Source organism: Scyliorhinus canicula, chromosome 16, assembly GCF_902713615.1.
Source record: "Scyliorhinus canicula chromosome 16, sScyCan1.1, whole genome shotgun sequence".
NCBI lineage: Eukaryota > Metazoa > Chordata > Chondrichthyes > Carcharhiniformes > Scyliorhinidae > Scyliorhinus > Scyliorhinus canicula.
In genome coordinates this window covers 16,121,557-16,140,091 of record NC_052161.1, presented here as the reverse complement: position 1 = coordinate 16,140,091, position 18,535 = coordinate 16,121,557, and the positions used below count along the sequence as shown (strand labels likewise).

Below are 18,535 nucleotides of genomic sequence, written 5' to 3'. Positions count from 1 at the left end.
CAGGACAAGAAGTTGCAGTTCTAATTCTAAATGTCTCGGAGTATATAACTGTTTCTGCCCTCAGAGCTTCACGTGAGGGTAAATCAGGCAAGTGTAAAATGAGCAGCCAACCTAATGCTATCACCTTTTGGTGGGTGGATCAGGGTAAAATTATCCTCTATTATTGGGGAGAGTGTGGATGACATCTTTAGGAGTTGGATGAAGGAAAATAACATGTATCTTACTGTCGTACAGTTCGCCCACCCTGTTGAGGAGAAAACACTTGGTTTCAAGCCTGATGATTCAGGCTGGTAAGAATGAATGTTTGGTCCACTTCGGAGACCTGCACGTCAGGGTGTGATCCATTTCAATAACAAACGTATGGAGACGTTTTCCTCATGATCCCAGGTCTTCCTTTCATTTACCTAGATTATAAACAAAGAAGGCACACGATGGATCTGGTCTGAGAGTCCCCTGTTGGGAGTGATTGGTGACTCTGAACTAAATATCCACTGCACAACCCAGAAAAATGTGATGATGTCCTATGTTTTTTTGTTCCTACGTTTCTGTGTTGCTGCTAATTTTTCTTTTGCTTTCATATGGGTGCAGCCAGTAGGAATGAAATGGCGTTGGTGCTGAACTGGGCATGGCAATACTCATTTGAGCCTTTCAGGCTCGCTGAACTTGTTTAAAGTGTGTTACAGGTGCACCCTCTGGCATAATGCCCTAGGTGAGTGTTGTGTTATGTACTCTGGGATAACACAGACTACACCTCGATGTAGCTTTGTCCAAAAGATACTCCACACTTTGAAGTAAGTTCAATGAGATTTAATGAACCATCAGCACAGTTCTCTATGAGTTCGACTCTCCTGCTAATCTCGCTATAGTAACTCAGTCTAACTAACCAGTCTGCTCTAAGCCATGTGGTGGGTGTGATACTTTTGATCTGCCCCTGTCCTACTCTCTAAGTGTCGCCTGTGGAAAGAGACAGAGCATGTGTGCCCTGTCCTTTTATATGGGTTTCCCCCTTGTGGTGGTGTCACCTCTGGGTGTCTTGACTGCCCATTGGTCGTGTCCTATTCTATGTGTTCATTAGCTGTATATCTGCATGTCATGACATCTCTGGTGCTCCCTCTCATGTTTATTTAGTCGTAGTGTATTTACATTAACCCCTTGTGTATATACAGTGATGCATATCACCAGTGAGCATGACTATGCTCAAACTAAATTTGGAGGGGAATGGAAGTGTACCCTTGGCTATTCTCATTTTTAATGTTCCTCCAAATTTGATTCGTTTTGCAAAAATTCAGAGGTGACGCAATTGAAATGAGGATAAAATAGGTTGGACATTTCTACTAGCCGCCACACTCTGTTCCATTTGCATCGAATGTGTGTTTAGTGTTGAATCTAATGGTTCTGGATATGGACTGGCGGGTTTGGCTTTTGCCTCAGCCCTAAACGTGTTTCCCTGACCCGTGGATGCAAAAGGAACATCAGAAAGATTTATAGCGTTGTTCCCTTCACTGGCTCCTAGCAGTCCAGGTATTGTTTTGTTTTAAAGCTTTTTTGTTTTGTTAATTTGAAAAGATACTGCATTAATGATTCTGTTCTTGGCTTGTTGGCGTGGTTCATATCACTTGTTTCTGAGTCAAAAGGCTGTGGGTTCAAACCCTGCTCAAGATTTTGAGCTTGTGGCTCTGACACTCCTGCGGTATACTGAAGGAGTGCTGCAGAGTCAGTGACACTTTGTTTTGGCTGAGATGTTCAACCAAGGCTTTCCCTCGCTGCCTGCTCCGCTGGGTTCAGGTGGCCTTATTTGAAGGCTGCAAAGGGAGTTCATCGGATGTCCGAGCCAATATTCCAGCACAGCTAAGACCATCAGCAACAGAACAGATTACTCATTGCACAGCACCTTGTACATTCTTAATGTCCACAAAATTAGCTGTTGGAGGCATTGTGGAGAAATGTACTTGGATCTTATTTTGCTGCAAGTCTTTTTGCCTTGATTCACTGCAGAGTAAAAATACTAGAGCCCTGGCATTGGCTAAGACCGTCGGAGTGATGGGATTAATTTTAGAATTACTCTCTAATTTTCGAATTTTAGAGAGGCTAAAAAAAAGTTTGAAATGCCAAGTAGGGTTGGGGCAGGTTAGGATTTTAGGTCCCACCCCAAAACGTTCAGGAGTTTACCAGCCTGCCTTCCCGGTTCTAATGCATCACGTTTTCCTTAGTGCATTGTGCAGGTGTTTACTAATAGGGGTCAGTGGTGCACCTGAAATCTGAACACGTAAAACAAACCCAAAAATACCTCAGATGCTGGAAATCTGAAATAGCAGCTGAAAGTGCTGCTGAACAGGTCTGGCAGCATCTGTGGAAACAGAAGCCGAGTTGATGTTCCAGGTCAATGACCTTTCTTTGGAGCTGGAAGATGTTGCGAAGAGCAGATTTCTAAGCCAGGGTAAACTGGATGGGGTGAGGTGGCAGGGCGTTGACGCTAATGATGGATCCTATATTTTAGTTACTATAAAATAATCTCCCTCTTCAATCTGAAAGAGCTGACTTTGGTTTATTTGGAGCAAAGTACTTTTCAGCGTTAAGATCAGCCTAGACACAAAAACAAATTAAAATGTAGTTGCCCAACGGCAGCTGCTGCCCTCTGTAAAAACGAATTAAGGTTACTTTTTCTCTTGAGGCATTTAATTATAATCTTGTTTCAGTCGCACACTTACATTTTTTTTTGAAATAATTTTTTTGGATCATTTTATGAAAAGAAAACTTTTATGTTGTGTAAAATTCGAGTTTGTCAAGGGTGCGGAACAACCCATTGTATTGATCCCAGTGGCACCACCAAGTGTTCTCAGCCAGGTAGAGAAAGGCTAGCTGCCAGGGAAGCAAGTGCACTCTTTTCAACCCCTGACTCTGATGAACTCCCTACCCATTTGGGGGGGGGGTGGGTGGGGGGGGGAGGGAGGAATGCCACGTGATCTTTCCCTATCGGGCATCGTGGACCATGACAGTGCAGCGCTCCTTTCTCGACACACAGCCTAGCTATGGTGCAAAAAAGCAGAACTGGGACTTGAACCCCTAATCTAATGCAATACTATTGAGCCAAGCTTCTACTTCAGCTGTTTTAAGTGTGCATGGTATGCCGCATTTCCTCTACTTGTTGTTTTCGTTGCAAATGGATTAAGCGAACTAAACACGGTGGGCCAACTGCGACTTTTGCGGTGGCTGACGCAGTGATGTGAACAATCACCGAACTGAGCATACAGCCCATGAAAGGAGGTGGGTTTAGTTGGGTTAAGCATGCTTGCTGCAGAAGCCGTTTAAAGTTGCTTGTATTTGCTGATGCTATGCCTGATTTCTATAGGAAAAAGCATGCCTGCAAAAGCCACGACAGAGCTGCTGAAGCAGCTGAGGCAGGTGATGAAGGGCACCAAGAACGTGCGTGAAGCAATCCAAGCCCTGATTGTGCCATCAGGGGACAATCATCAGGTACCTGGACTTAATCATCTTCTCGCTACAATTACCAGATTAAAATTTAAATTTTGTTTTTTTCCAGGGCAGCACGGTGGCCTAGTGGTTAGCACAACCGCCTCACGGCGCTGAGGTCCCAGGTTCGATCCCGGCTCTGGGTCACTGTCCATGTGGATTTTGCACATTCTCCCCATGTCTGCGTGGGTTTCGTCCCCACAACCCAAAAACGTGCAAGCTAGGTGGATTGGCCACGCTAAATTGCCCCTTAATTGGAAAAATTTACACTAAATTTATAAGAAAAAAAAAATTTTGTTTTTTTCCCAAAATATACCCTTAATTAATGTTGTTTGATTCGATTGTTCGAAGCTTCATAAACTGGCATTAATGGTTTTCCTAATTTAATTAATCTCATGATAAGGTCTTATCCATGGAAGATTAAAGAATCAGATTTATGTTCTGTGTTATCTATTACATTTAGAATATATTTTATCTTTTTGATTATATTGTGTTTTCTTTTAACATTTTTCCTTTTTCACTCCCCCCCCCCCCCTAATGTTCCATGTGAGTATTGCCATTCTCTATTGTAAGGTATAGTTATGATGATGGTTTATTAGATTCCCTATTTTTAATGTTGTTCTATCTCCCCCAACCGTCAAGGTAAATTTATTCATTCTAACGTATTGTTAGTCTGAATCCTTGACTAAGAAAGGTTTTTGATCAGCTTAGTCGGCTATACCAGCTATAGGCTTAGTCTTAAAATAAAATGTCCTACATCCCACGGTTATTTAGACTAAACAAAGATGGCTCAGAATGAAATATACTTTCTCGGTATATTTCGCTGAAAGAATTGTTCTGAGTTGACCTTTCTCAAAGATCCCTCAGTGATAGGTTCTAGAGTAATTATGGTCCTGAGGTACACAAAGTATGTCTACAACTTTTTATGCTTTATTATAACCTTATGAAACTTAATGCTTTATTATAACCTTAAATCTTGAATTACATTATAGTAATGTTTGGAATAAGTAATAGACTAAAATATGAGTGCAAAATATAAATCCACCCAAATGTGGGATAGTCGAGCAAATAATAAACTAGGTTTGTACTTGCAATCCAAGTATAAAGCATAGTTCCTGCCTATGTCTCAGGTAAGAGGAGACCTGTAAGATCTCAACTCTGTCTGCTGTGGAAATCTGCTCTGATGTTTACCTCAGATCCTAATTTAAAGAAAATCTTCTGCTTTCAGAATAACATAACGATTGTCTATCTTACCCTTAAGGGTCTTTGTTTAAGAATTCCTAAAGGGTCAAATTGTGCGTTTTGTTTGATTGCTGGTGTTCCTCATCTTCTAAACAGTCTCAAAACCTTGTCTAGTAGTGTCCTCAAGGCCTTTTCATTTGGTGTATGATTTTGCTTTTTTCAGCTCTTGGCAAAGTTTTCTTTTAAGCGGAGTTAGTTTTTAAGCCTTTCAGTAGCTGAGTTACACCCTAAACACTATGACTTCAAATCCAATACAGCTTGTATTTGCTGATGGTTTGGCCTATGCCCTTGCACTGTATACATTCTCCTTGCACTTCCTCTTCCATGATATGAGAGACATGTCACGCAATGATACAAAGAGTTAAAGCTTTTAAGAAAATTGCCTGGTTTGGTCAGGGTTTGGACAATGGAAAGCGCCCTACATTTTAGAGTCACAATTTAATTACAAAGCGCATGACACTGCGATGCAAATCATCCTACAAGACAGTGCATACCAAGTTAACATACTTGTCAATATTAATACCCCCTTTCAAATAGGTTTTAATAGTGGATAGACTGAGGCAGGAGCAGAGCTGACATGACACGGCATAATGTGTTTGGAGGTTGGGAAGAGGGTGTGGCCACACAGAGGTGGTGATTGGTATAGTCACTGGACTAGTAAGCCAGAGACCCAGGGTATTGGGTTGGGGTCCCAGGGTCAAGACAGATGGTGAAATTTCGACTCAATAAAAATCTGGATTTTAAAATCTAGCGACAACCATTAAACCACTGCCAATTGTCATAAAAGCCCGTCTGGTTCATGACTGTTCTTTTGGGAAGGAAATCTGCTGCCCTTGCCTGGTCTGGCCCACACGTGACTCCAGACCCACAGCAATGTGATTGACTCTTAAATGGCCTCGCAAGCCACTCAGTCCAAGAGCTGAGGCAATTAGGAATGGGCAATAAATGCTGGCTCAGCCAGTGACACCCAGATCCAACGCAAGCGCAAAAAAAAACGTTTTAAATGCACATGCCCATTATTTTGTATTATTAAGCTGTTCATGCAAACTTATCTTGCATTTGGGAATTCATTAAGCAGCTCGACAGCGGCGTTAAGGCTAGCTATTCCTAAATCTCTAGGCTCAAAACAGAGATATTTAAGGACCAATTTGCTTGAGTTCTGAGGGACTGAATTGCCATGGGGACTATGTGTGGCCATGTCCAATCCCATCTGCACTGGCTGTTTATTCTTTCCTAGTTTAAATACTGCTTTGCTGCTATGAATTTTTTTTTCTTCTACCACAAGTTATATATTAATATAAAGCCCGTGAGTGTTGTATCGGAATGAAGTACAATGTTTTCAAATGTTTAAAGGGAAGATAGTTAACTTTATTATGTGGATATTCCATATTTGAGGTGGTTTTGTTTCTGAAAAGCTCCATTGTTCCAACTTGCCGTTCATTAACCTATTTTGTTTTGCACCTGCCAAGTCCGTTTAAACTCTGAATCAGAGGTGCCCTTTCGTGACATTGTGAGCAACATCTGACATTTCTGTTAATGGGTCTAATAACAGTGCTTCCCTGCTCATAAAGACATCTGCTTTGCTCATTCATTTGAAGTAGTTAATCTACATTGTCGAATGGTGTGCCTTGGATTCAGTGTCTAATTTTAAGAGCTTTTGTGATTTTCAGAGTGAATACATTGCTCCATGTGACTGTAGACGCGAGTTTCTTTCAGGCTTTGATGGCTCTGCAGGTCAGTGGTAATAAAGAACAAAGCATAGCTATGAAAGAGTACACACAATACCCATGAAATGTATGTTGAATAGATTGCTGCAACAGCTGCACTCTTTAAAATGTACGAGTAATTTGAATATTTAATACAAATATGCACCTTAATTTGGATCAGGATCCAAATATTTGCATGTAATCAAAGTAAACAGAATCACAGATAATGCAGAGGAGGCCCTTCGGCCCATCGGGTTTGCACTGATGCATGAAAAACATCACACGTACCCATCTAATCCCATTTGCCAGCACTTGGCCCATAGCCTTAAATGTCATGTCGTGCCAAACGCTCATCCAGGTACTTTTTAAAGGATGTGACGCGACCCGCCTCTACCACCCTCCCAGGCAGTGCGTTCCAGGCCGTCATCAACCTCTGGATTCAAAAAGCTTTCCCTCGCATTCCCCCAAAACCTCCTGCCCCTCACCTTGAACTTATGCCCACCCCCCAGTAACTGACCCTTCAACCAAGGGGAACAGCTGCTCCCTATCCACCCTGTCCATGCCCCTCATAATCTTGTACACCTCGATCAATAGACCGTTGCACATGTTCCACACCCTCTTCCCAACCTCCAAACACATTATGCCGTGCCATGTCAGCTCTGCTCCTGCCTCAGTCTATCCACCATTAAAACCTTCATCCAAAACTCCTCTGACAATACCCAAACTCTAACTTGGGTCCGTTCTTGCATCTTGGGTGTGTTCACTAATTGGCATTGACTCTTGGATCAGCAATGGCTCAAATTTGTAAAACCTCATCCTTGTGTTTGACTCCCTTCATGACTTTGTCCTTCTTTGAAAATGGTCTTCCGTTGGTTAGTAAGGGAGGATAAAGTCCAGGCCAATTTTCTAGGTGCTTTATAAAAGGGAAATCGTGTCTGATTAATTAATTAGAGTTTTGCGAGGAAGTTCTCAACCAGAGGGGATGGAGGGGAACCAGTAGATAGAAACAAAGAAAAAATAGGAGCAGGAGGAGGCCATTCAGCCCTTCAAGCCTGCTTCGCCTTTCATTATGATCATGGCTGTGCATCCTACTCAGTAGCCTAATCCCACTTTCCCCCATATCCTTTTTTCCCCTTCTCCCTAAGTGCTATATCTGACTGCATCTTGAAACCATACAATGTTTTGGACTCAACTACTTCCAGTGGTAATGAATTCCACAGGCTCACCTCTTTCTGGGTGAAGAAATTTCTCCTCATCTCTGTCCTAAATGGTCTACCCTGTATCCTTAGAGTGTGACCCTTGGTTCTGGACACACCCGCCACCGGGAACATCCTTCCTGTATCTACCATGTCCAGTCCGGTTAGAATTGTATAGGTTTCTATGAGATCCCCCGCCCCCTCATTCTGCTGAACTCAGCGAATACAATCCTAACGATTCAGTCCTGCCATCCCAGGAATCAGCCTGGTAAACCTTTGCTGCACTCCTCCATAGCTAGACCATCCTTCCTCAGATAAGGAGACCAAAACTGCACACAATATTCCAGGTGCGGCCTCACCAAGGCCCTGTATAATTGCAGCAAGACACCCCTGCTCCTGTACTCGAATCCTCTTGCAATGAAGGCCAGAATACCATTTGCCTTCTTTACCGCCTGCTGCACCTGCGTGCTTACCTTCAGTGACTAGTGTACGAGGACACTCAGGTCTCGTTGCACATTCCCCTCTCCTAATTTATGTCCATTCAGATAATAGATGTGTTGTATTGGGCTTCCAGAAGGCATCCAACAAGATACCTCCCAAAAGGTTAAGTCATAAGAAAGGAGCCCATGGTGTAAGAGGTAGTAAATTGGCATGGATAGTGAATTGACTAATGGCAGGAAGCAGCCAGTGGGGTGAAGGGGTTCTTTTTCAAGTTGGTGGCCTGTGGGGTTCCACAGGGATCAGTGCTGGGACTGCAACTGTTTGCAGTATGGTCAAAATGTTGGCAAATAGTGGGAAAATGAAGTCCTTCGTTTTGGAAGGGAGAACAAAAGAACAGAGCATTATTTAAATAGAGAAAACTTGGAGAAAGCTGCAACACAAAGGGACTTGGGGGTACTTGTGCACAAAACACAGAAGATTAGCAAGCAGGTGCAGCAGGTAGGCTAATGGAATGTTTGCCCTTATTTCAAGGGGATTGGAGTGTAAGAATAGGGAAGTCTTGCTACAACTATACAAGGCACTGGTACCACATCTGGAGCACTGTGAGCAATTTTGGTCACTTTATTTAAGGAAAGATATTGGGCATGATTTAACAGAAATGAAATAGAGTCCGGCATTGAGCGCGCTTAGCTGGGTGTTTCCCAGTGCTGGCAGTGCCGAGAACAACCCCACTCCGCTCGCCAGGGCAGAAAGAGATCCCAATCTCGAGAACCCCCACCGTGGCCTCCAGATTCCCCAACACATCTATAATAGAGTCATCGTGCTCCCAGCACACCAACTCATAAGGGCGGGGCACCCCTGGGCCTGATCCCGGTTAGGGCAAAATTCCACCCAGGCACCTTTGCAATGCCAGGTGTCATCGGAGGTGCCACCCTGTCCAGATCCCGACCACCCAAGGGCCCTGATTTGCTAGGAGACGCCATAAGTGCTGCTATGCCTGGTCCACTTTGGTGGAGACCAATACTGACCGGTCACTCAGGCCTTCCAAGGTGCTGGGGTTAGATTCCGCGTCTTGGGTAAGTCAGGCGAGTGCATACTGAATTGTGCCTTACTCATGGGAGAGTTTAGGATCAGAGGGTCTCAAAATAAAGGATCTCAATTTGAGATGAGGAGGAATTTCTTCTCTGATAATTCGGAGTCTTTGGAACTCCTGGCACAGAGAGCTGTGGGGCAGAGTCCTTGTGTATATTTAAGGCTGAGATAGATTCTAGATCAGTAAGGGAATCGAGGGTTATGGGAAAAGGGAAGGAAAGAGGACATGAAGAATTTTGGATCAATCAGGATCCTATTTGACGTCGCAGAAAATTGAGGATGTTGATAAAGCTGTGCGTGCGCCACACATTGGTGGGAGGCAGCAGTGATGTTTCATTATAGATTAGAAATAAGGCAGGATATGTTTATAGTTCCCTCTGAGTTGAGCAGCTAAGTAAAGCCGATTATTCCCAATGTGCCTTTCTTCCCTTGCTACTTGCTCAGCATCGTCTTCGTGGCTATTCTGGATTATGCGTAAAACTAAAAATCTGGAGTGTTTTGGTTGTGACCATAAAACGCTTTTTAAAAAAAAATCCAAAACCCCAAAAGAATGATGCCAGAAAGTTCACTTTTAAAACCAAAGAATTTTATAACACAAAAATCAAGAATATGAATATAAATATTATTATAATTATATTATATTATATGCACTATATCTTAAATAGTCATTCATGTTAAAAGATATTTGAAATATAGTGAGCACAGTTACTTTAATCCAAACTTCCCTCTACACTTGCACCTTAAAAACTTCAGTCAGATATATATCAGAAATGAGAAGATTGACCATTTGGCCTGAGCACTGTTCCAAAGGGATTTCTTGGGCCTTCCATTTACTTCCAGCAATGTTTTCCCTTCAGATTTCCGTTAACTGTCCCATGGTTGTAGGCTCCGTGTTGAGCACAAACATCGCCAGTGTCTTAAGTGTTGGGGCAGAATTCTTCCAGTTCTAATGTTCTTTAACTCTGGCGTTCTCCCGATATGAAGTCACTCTTTCTCTTGTCTCAGCTTGGCCATCCCAGAAGTCCCAACTCACTGTTAATAGAGCCCTTCAGTTACTAAAACTTCTTGCCAGCACAGAAAATTTCAGTTAGTGATGGTTCCCTAAAGCCAGTTTACACTAAACTAATCTACATGGAAGAAATGTTCCCTGCACTAAACCTCTTAGTTACCCTTTGCTTTTCTTCTGTCTCTCTCTCCCAGGCAGCTTGGTCACATGATCAGTTCCTGGACCCAATTGTTTTTCACAAGAAATCATCTTCCAAAGAAAGGACCACCACCCTGACATAAAATATAGGTCATTTCCTCCCAGAAGCACGTGGGCCATCACAAGTGAGAGGACGCCAATCCTGCTGCATTTGGCACCGGTGTTTATACTACCAAGACTTTCACCCTTCCCACATGCTACCACCAGCTGGACTTGCATGTCAAGGAATGGTGCGTGCATATGCCACAATTTCTGTCCATTAATTTTCAATGGAATAAAATTGGTGGCTTAAGCATGTAATGTCACTTTACCTTCTCCCGCTGGCTGAGAGTTGTGATTTTGACTTTAATTGTGAGTAATAAAGAATGTTTTAAGCACTTGCGATTTGGCTGCTTGTAGGCACTGCGATTGTAACTCAGGAGCATGCAGCAATGTGGACAGATGGCCGTTACTTCCTTCAGGCCTCCCAACAAATGGACAGCAACTGGACTCTGATGAAATTGGGTGAGTGGCTATGAAATTAGGTCCATGCATGTCACTGTTGGTCTGTCAATGAACAGGGATTCTAAGTGGAGCAGAGTCAGGATTAAATCAGACTTAAAATGTTCGAAATATCATTAGGATCAGCAGTAGTGGAAACAATGGGCAGCAAAAGCATTTCATGATCCTTAATAAAAATGTTCGTACAGCCCAAGTTGACTTTTCTTTTTGCATGATTTCTCCTGTACACTTTAAATTGGGATAAGTGCAAATTGGTAAAATCCATAGAATGATGCAGCACATCAGATATATGGCCCATCATTCCTATGCTGGCCCTTTGAAGTTAGTCCCACACCCCTGCACTTTCCCCAGATACTGCTCACACTTGACAAATGGTGATGATCTGTGAAGCTTAATAATTTTACCTTTCTTATCTAGTTCTGGATTGATGCGCTTCAGTTTCATAACTTATTCTCTTAAAATATTGGTAATCTCAGAAAAAATCTGCTTAGATGTGACATGTATACGTCTATGCATTAGAACATAGACATAGAACATGCGGTGCAGAAGGAAGCCATTCGGCCCATCGAGTCTGCACCGACTCACTTAAGCCCTCACTTCCACCTTACCCCGTAACCCAATAACCCCTCCTAAGGGCAATTTATCATGGCCAATCCACCTAACCTGCACTCATTGGACTGTGGGAGGAAACCAAAGCACCCGGAGGAAACCCACACAGTCACAGGGCGAAGGTGCAGACTCCTCACAGACGGTGATCCAGCGGGGAATCGAACCTGGGACCCTGGCGCTGTGAAGTCACAGTGCTATCCACTTATGCTACCGTGCTGGCCCCATTCTCGCAGGGAAAAGTTTCCAGTATTTCTGGTGTGGCATGCCGGCATTCCAGTTTCCGCATGTTCTTCTATCAGGATGTGTTATGACAAGCCAATGTAACAGTCAAGGTGTTTGATACCTGCCTACCATTCCTCGTGGGATATGTGCACCAGCAACTGGTCTTTATGTTGACCCCAGTTCCCCTTGTGTTTCAGGTCTGAAGACCACGCCTAGTCAGGAAGATTGGCTAATACAGGTACTCCCTGAAGCGTCGAAGGTTGGCGCGGATCCTTTCATCCTGGCAGCCGGTAAGTGGAATCTATCTGCTGTGCTAACATTTTACGAAGGATCATCATTCCTTTACATGCATTCATTTTTGTTCCATTATGTGTTAAATTTTATAACATTAAAATCGAACCCAAGAGGTTTAGCGACTTGATGACACACCACATTGCCCCGCTCATCAGAGTTGCAGTTTTTGGGAAGCCTTAAGAAGTTTAAAAATGCAACCACTGCGCCACCGCGCCGTACTTTGGGATGCACTGTTGAAGTTGTCACAGACTGCAGTCGCTTAGAAATCTCTGAACTGATGAGAGCCTGCCCTTAGCGCATTTAGTTTTGCTGCAAAAAAATCTTTTGAAAAAGTTCAACCCTTGTGAATGGGGTGTAACTGAGTTTTAATGGTGTACTCAGTTCGCAATTATTGCTGAACGTCTCCTTGGTGCCTGAAAAATTATTATTTGTGGAATGCCAAATTTCTGCATTATGATGAATTTCATATTTTTAAATCATTTTAAGTTTTTTGGCTCAGCTACTATTTTAATCTTGAGCGTGTGTCCCAATTAATTATTTCATTGCCAGTAAAATTATAAGAAGTCAAGAATAAATCAGTACATTTTTCTATAAATAAATATGGAAAATGCTGGGAAAGGTCAGCAGGTCTGGCAACATGTGTGGAGAGGGAAAATAGCTAACATTTCAAATCTGTATAACTCGTCAGTGCATTTTGCTTCCTTGTTTGCTGTCTGTGAGAATATGTCAATGTGATTGGCTGCTGACCCTGCTTGGTGAAATCACTGTTGCTAGGTACATGGAGATCTCCTTGACTTGTGACCAGATTTGAGCTAAAGTTGGGAGAAAGGAAACCCAAGCCACGGAGGTGGCTGCATCTTTGTGCCTCGCTTTCTTCAAGGTCCAGATCCAGATCATAGTGTATTTATCTTGCAGACCAATGGAAGATCCTGTCCAAAGCAATGAGGAGTGCAGGACACACCCTTGTGCCTGTCAAAGAAAACCTTGTTGATTTGATTTGGAAAGACCAGCCACGTCGACCCTGTGAACCTTTGTTGGTTATGGATTTGAGTTATACTGGTGAGTCGGTTAACTGTCAGGAATCGTTCCTCTGTCGTTTTGAACCTTGTTGCAAACTGCGCTGCCAGCGGACACCGAGAATCCCAATGGCCGGAGAATTCTGACCACAGTTGTGCAGCTAAATGTCAGTTGTTCCACATAAAACATTATCTCGCAAATTGTAGTGAGATGATTGAAGACTGGATGTGTCATCTAAACTCCAGGCACAGCAGGTATGGAACCTAAATCTTGATGCTGCACATCAGTTGACCTAATAACCATTAATCATAAAATGGAAATGGAACAATTTGGTTGAATCAGTGCATGTTAGTGCTTAACCTTCATATGAGGAGCAGCCTTGATCACATGTGCCCACTCTGTTCTCGCATCCCTTATTTCTCTTCTTGAACCGCCTGGATCCGATTGTAGTGGCAAATGGACCAATGTTTTTTCTGTCAATAGTTAGTCTAAATGTCAAATACCCAAACCCTGAATGAACCTTCTGCTGCAATGACCTTATTATAATATAACCGTATTCCAATGTCCAATGACATCCCTGAACCTCAGCTTCAATTGCTCCATGTTACAAGTTTTTAAGGCCACTTAAAAGACCCTTACCACCAGCAAAGAGGCAATAAACTTTTTCAGAAACAAAATGCTCTGGGTTTTGGAAATCCGTAATACAAAAACAGAAAATGCCAGAAGTACTCAGCAGGCTTTGCAGCCTCTTTGGAGAAACAAGCAAATGGGTGCATCGTGTCAGTAACATCTCATCAGAACATCCAAACATCTGAAGAGATTTTTCCCAACAGTTTGGGCTAGATTGTAGGGCTCTGAGGTGAAAGGAGAGGCTCCTTGACCCACCATCCAGTTCCAGTAGTTTGGTTTTGAAAATAAACTTTTAGATAAATTGTGACTATTTTGTTCAGAAAAACGTTTGCAGCAACATTTTGAACATGTTCCTTGTTATGAATGTTACAAACCGGATTTAAAAGTGTTCTGCATAAAATGAATAGGAGTGGGAGGGTCAAACGACCCTTTCATAGAATTTACGGTGCAGAAGAAGGCCATTCGGCCCATCGAGTCTGCACTGATCACATGATCAGTTCCTGGAGCTGTGAAGCAGTAGTGCTAACTACTGTGCCACCGTGCAGCTTTGAGCCTGTTCTATCATTCCTTAAGGTCATACCTCCACTTCACTTTCCTGCTCTAGCCCCAGATTATTTGAGTCCCTTACTGTGCAAAATTCTGTTGATCTCAGTGTTGAATATACCGAAAAAGTTGAACCTCCACTGGGGCAGAAAGTTCTGAAGATTCGCGATCCTCAGAAGTGAAGAAACGTTTCCTCATCTCAGTCCTAAATGGCCAATTCCCCATCCTGATGTTATGTCTGCTCTCCAGCTAATGGGACAGATTCTCAGCGTTACTCTGTAAAAAGCATGTTAGGAAGTTTATGCGGTTCATTGAGATTTCCCCCTCATTCCTCCAAATTGAAAGGACTATTGTCCCATTCTATTCCATCTTATCCGTGAAATCAATCTCCTGAACCTTTTTGACTTGGTCTTGGAAGGAATGCAACACAGATTCATCGAATGTTACCAGGACTCCAAGGGTTAGTTTGAGGAGACGTTACGCAAACAAGGCTTATGTTCCCTGCAATGGGCGATTTGATTTGAGGTGTTTAGGATTTTGAAAGAAATTGATGGGGTAGATAAAGAGCAACTGTTTCTGCTGGCGGAGAATTCGAGGACAAGGATAATTAGAAGTTTGGAATTCTATCTTCCACAAAAAGCAATAGATGCTAATCAATTAATTTTAAACCTGAACCTGCTTTGAAAGGATTATGGAGCCAAGGCAAGTGGATGTAATTAGGATACAGCTGAGCCATTGTCTGATTAAACAGTGGAATAATGTGATGTCTTTGAATGGCTCACTCTATGTAAATCCTTGCTTGTTCCTTCATCTTAAAGAAGTAAGCATAGAACCATAGATTCATTACAGAGCAGAAGGAGGCTATTCAGCTCATCGAGCCTGCACCAACCCTCTGAAAGAGCACCCTACTGTTATGGGCCAGGGTTTAAAGAACCCCAAAGTGTATCATGGAGTTTACCTGACCCACGACTTTTACTAGATTGTGATATGGGGAGCACACAGCACACTGCGCAGGTGTGGGGCAGCAGACATCTAACAGTATTTTTTAAAGCAAATAATGTTTATTCTATGAACTCAAGTTAACTTTTTAAAAAACATACAGTGAACATCTTAGCAACCAATTCAAATACAACCCACAAAGAATACAACACTAAGTAATCCTTAAACTTTCCTTTTAACATCCGTAAGACATTAAAAAAAAACATTTTAACAGAAGCACATCGGGTTTAAATTCACTACTGAGAACAGTTATCACTCTGAATTCACTAAATGATTAAGAGATAGTCTTTACATGGCAGAGGGAACAATATTACACCTTCTTTGGCTGGCTTCAGCTCCAACACTAAAATAAAATTAAAAAACACAGACACACCCAAGCTTTTCTCAAAGTGAAACTAAAAAGCAGAGCCAACTCCACCCACACTCTGACATCACTGTAGTAACCTGAGCAGACAAACATTTCTTAAAAGTGACATTCTCATGACACTACCTAGGCCCATTCCCCCGCCCTCTCCCCGTATTCTCACCTAAGCTTTGAACACTGAGGGGCAATTTAGCATGACCAATCCACCTAACCTGCACATCTTTGGACCATGAGAGGAAACCGGAGCACCCGGAGGAAATCCAGGGAGACATGGGGAGATCGTGCAGACTCCACACAGACAGTCACCCGAGGTTGGAATTGAACCCGGGAACCTGGTGCTGTGAGGCAGCAGTGCTAACCACTGTGCCACCGTGCCACCCTATTGAAGCTAATAGTTTTCAGTAATTTTGTTTTAATTCTATTTCAGGCATGTCGTGGCAAGACAAAATAGTTCAACAGCGTGCAAAGATGACAGAGAAACATACCAGCTGGTTGGTGATCACAGCCCTCGATGAAATTGCATGTGGGTACATATTTAGCAGTTGGAAAATCAGTGCCATTTTAGCAAGAAATATTGTGTAAGAGGAAGAATTTACACTTGTATATTCATATTTGTTATATTTATATATCACCTGTTCATGCCACTGAAGTCCCAAACAAGCATGTACAGAAAGCGTACAGAAACGGGCCATTCAACCCCATTGTCCCAGACCGGGGTTTATGCTCCTTCACCGCACTTCTGTAGTCTGTTTGCCTCAACTACTTTAGGTGGTAGCAAGTTCCACATTCAAGCTGCCATCTGGATAAAAAAGAAGCGGTTGGATTTATTTGTGATTTATAGTTATGTCCTCTGACTTTGGACGCCCTAATAACTGGAAGCATCTTCTCGAAACATCTTGAACCTGAGGCTTCTGACCTGGAGGTAGGGGCACTACCACTGTGCCACAAGACCTCCCTGTTTATTGCAGTTTGATCTTTCCTAATTCTTTGAGCCACAGCTCACTAACGCTACTAACTCCTGTCCCTTTATTGGAATGCTTAAAAGGAAACAAATATTGGAATTCATAGAAGCATAGAAAATAGGAACAGATGGAGACCATTCAGCCCTTTGAGCCTGCTCCGCCATTCATTATGATCATGGCTGATCATCCAACGGAATAGCCTAATCCAGCCTTCCTGCAATACGTGGCTATCCCTTTACTCCTCGGCATTTAATGCCAACAGGGTATTTGACTGTAGGTGTATCACAGCTAAGAACCAATTTTGCTGTCACCTGCGTTCACTTACCAGCTCCTGGCACTGAAGATCAATCGGGGATGGAAGGCCTAACCTTGGATCAGTACAATCTACCTCCACATTGCTGGGTTAAGGAACAGACCCAGCTGACAACCTGGCTCAGATCAGCCAACTAGGACAGGTTGGAGCTAGAGCCCTGGGGCCTTTGGTTATGTAGAAGACTCGGTTCCACCCCGGACTGTGCAGTCCCCAGCGTGAACTGGGGATAATATGAAAATACATTTAGAGTAGCCAATTGTTTTTTTCCGATTAAGGGGCAATTTACCATGGCCAATCCAGCCTACACATCTTTTGGGCTGTGGGGGTGAGATCCATGCAGACACTGGGACAATGTGCAAACTCCACACGGACAGTGACCGGAGACGAGAGAGATAATATTATTTCAATAACGTGTTCTGCATTCCCCCTTAAGTTCTCGAGAGCAAATTGTGGCGTCTTGGCAAGTGATCCATTTGAGAATTAAGACATTTGTGGTCTCTTGCACAGCTGTCCTTCAGCATATTGCGTTCCTTTGCAGGGTAATTATGGCACCACCGTTTTATATAGGCCTACACTTGAAATTGTGTGCCTCTGCTGCAAGATTTTCTTCCCTGTTGGTGCAATGTTGTTCTCAAGTAATAATTACGCTTCGCCTGACAGATTATTGCAGTTTGTATTTTACCATTGGAAGATGCTGCAGGTCATGGAACCCTCGCTTCCAGCGTTGGATATGTATGAGTCCTTTTCAATCAATCTTACCTCTGACAGTGATTTTTGAGCTGTACTTATTTAAACCGCAGCAACACTGAATTCCCTTGGGAAATGTCTACATATTTTGAAAGCTGTTCTGTAGTTATTTACATATATATATCACAAGGTTTTATCAAGTGCATTTGAATAAATGCATAAAATCAGAACTTATCCTGTAACCCGCAGTATTCACTGAACACTGAATGTAATGTGAACATGAAAGAAATTCTGCCACAGACCTCCGAGGCACGATTCGAGATCTTGGTTTAAAGTTGGATAAGTGTGTTGATCGAGGGAGGGATGCAGGCAGCAGTTGTGACGGAGAAGAAATGAGGTCTTGGGCAGGGTTTCTGACAGCCTGCTTGATCCCAAGGCTGTGGACAAAGTAGGGAACGGAATAGACAAACCTGTGGAGTTTGTGGTCCGTGTAAGTCAAATCATTGAAGCGAAATAATGCAGATGCTGGAAGTCTGAATTAACAGAAACTGCTGCCAATACTCTGTACGCAGGGCAACGTCTGTGAAGAAAGGAGAATCTAACGTTTCAGAGATGTGATTTTTTTTTTGAGCGTGTTCAGAGGCAGGGGAGGAATGAAGAAAAGATGGAAAGGTCTATGATAGGGTGGAAGGGATAAAGCATTGCATGGCAATAAGGATGATAGGGCAAAGCAAAAGGGGTCATAGTGCGACAGGTAAAGAACTAAAAAGAGTGATGTAAAGGAGGAACATCATTACCAACAGCTGCTGTCCAAAGATAGCACTGTTGCTTCACAGCGCCAGGGTCGATTCCCGGCTTGGGTCACTGTCTGTGCGGACTCCCCGTGTCTGTGTTGGTTTCCTCCGGGTGCTCCGGTTCCTTCCCACAAGTCCTACTTGTTGGGTGAATTGGACATTCTGAATTCTCCCTCTGTGTACCCGAACAGGCGCCGGAATGTGGTGACTAGGGGCTTTTCACAGGAACTTCATTGCAGTGTTAATGT

At 43.0% G+C, this 18,535-nt stretch overlaps 1 protein-coding gene across 2 annotated transcripts in view; it reads left to right on the top strand.

Moving 5' to 3' along the window:
• xpnpep1 (X-prolyl aminopeptidase (aminopeptidase P) 1, soluble) overlaps nucleotides 1-18,535 on the top strand; it is an 86,795-nt gene that overhangs the window by 22,114 nt on the left and 46,146 nt on the right. For both annotated transcript variants that reach the window (XM_038821853.1, XM_038821852.1), the window contains 6 exons: nucleotides 3,350-3,474; nucleotides 6,384-6,447; nucleotides 10,752-10,856; nucleotides 11,882-11,974; nucleotides 12,894-13,037; nucleotides 15,959-16,054. In XM_038821853.1, the coding sequence (XP_038677781.1) occupies nucleotides 3,358-3,474; nucleotides 6,384-6,447; nucleotides 10,752-10,856; nucleotides 11,882-11,974; nucleotides 12,894-13,037; nucleotides 15,959-16,054 (619 nt within the window). In that variant the 5' untranslated portion in view covers nucleotides 3,350-3,357. The remainder of the gene's footprint in view (nucleotides 1-3,349; nucleotides 3,475-6,383; nucleotides 6,448-10,751; nucleotides 10,857-11,881; nucleotides 11,975-12,893; nucleotides 13,038-15,958; nucleotides 16,055-18,535) is intronic.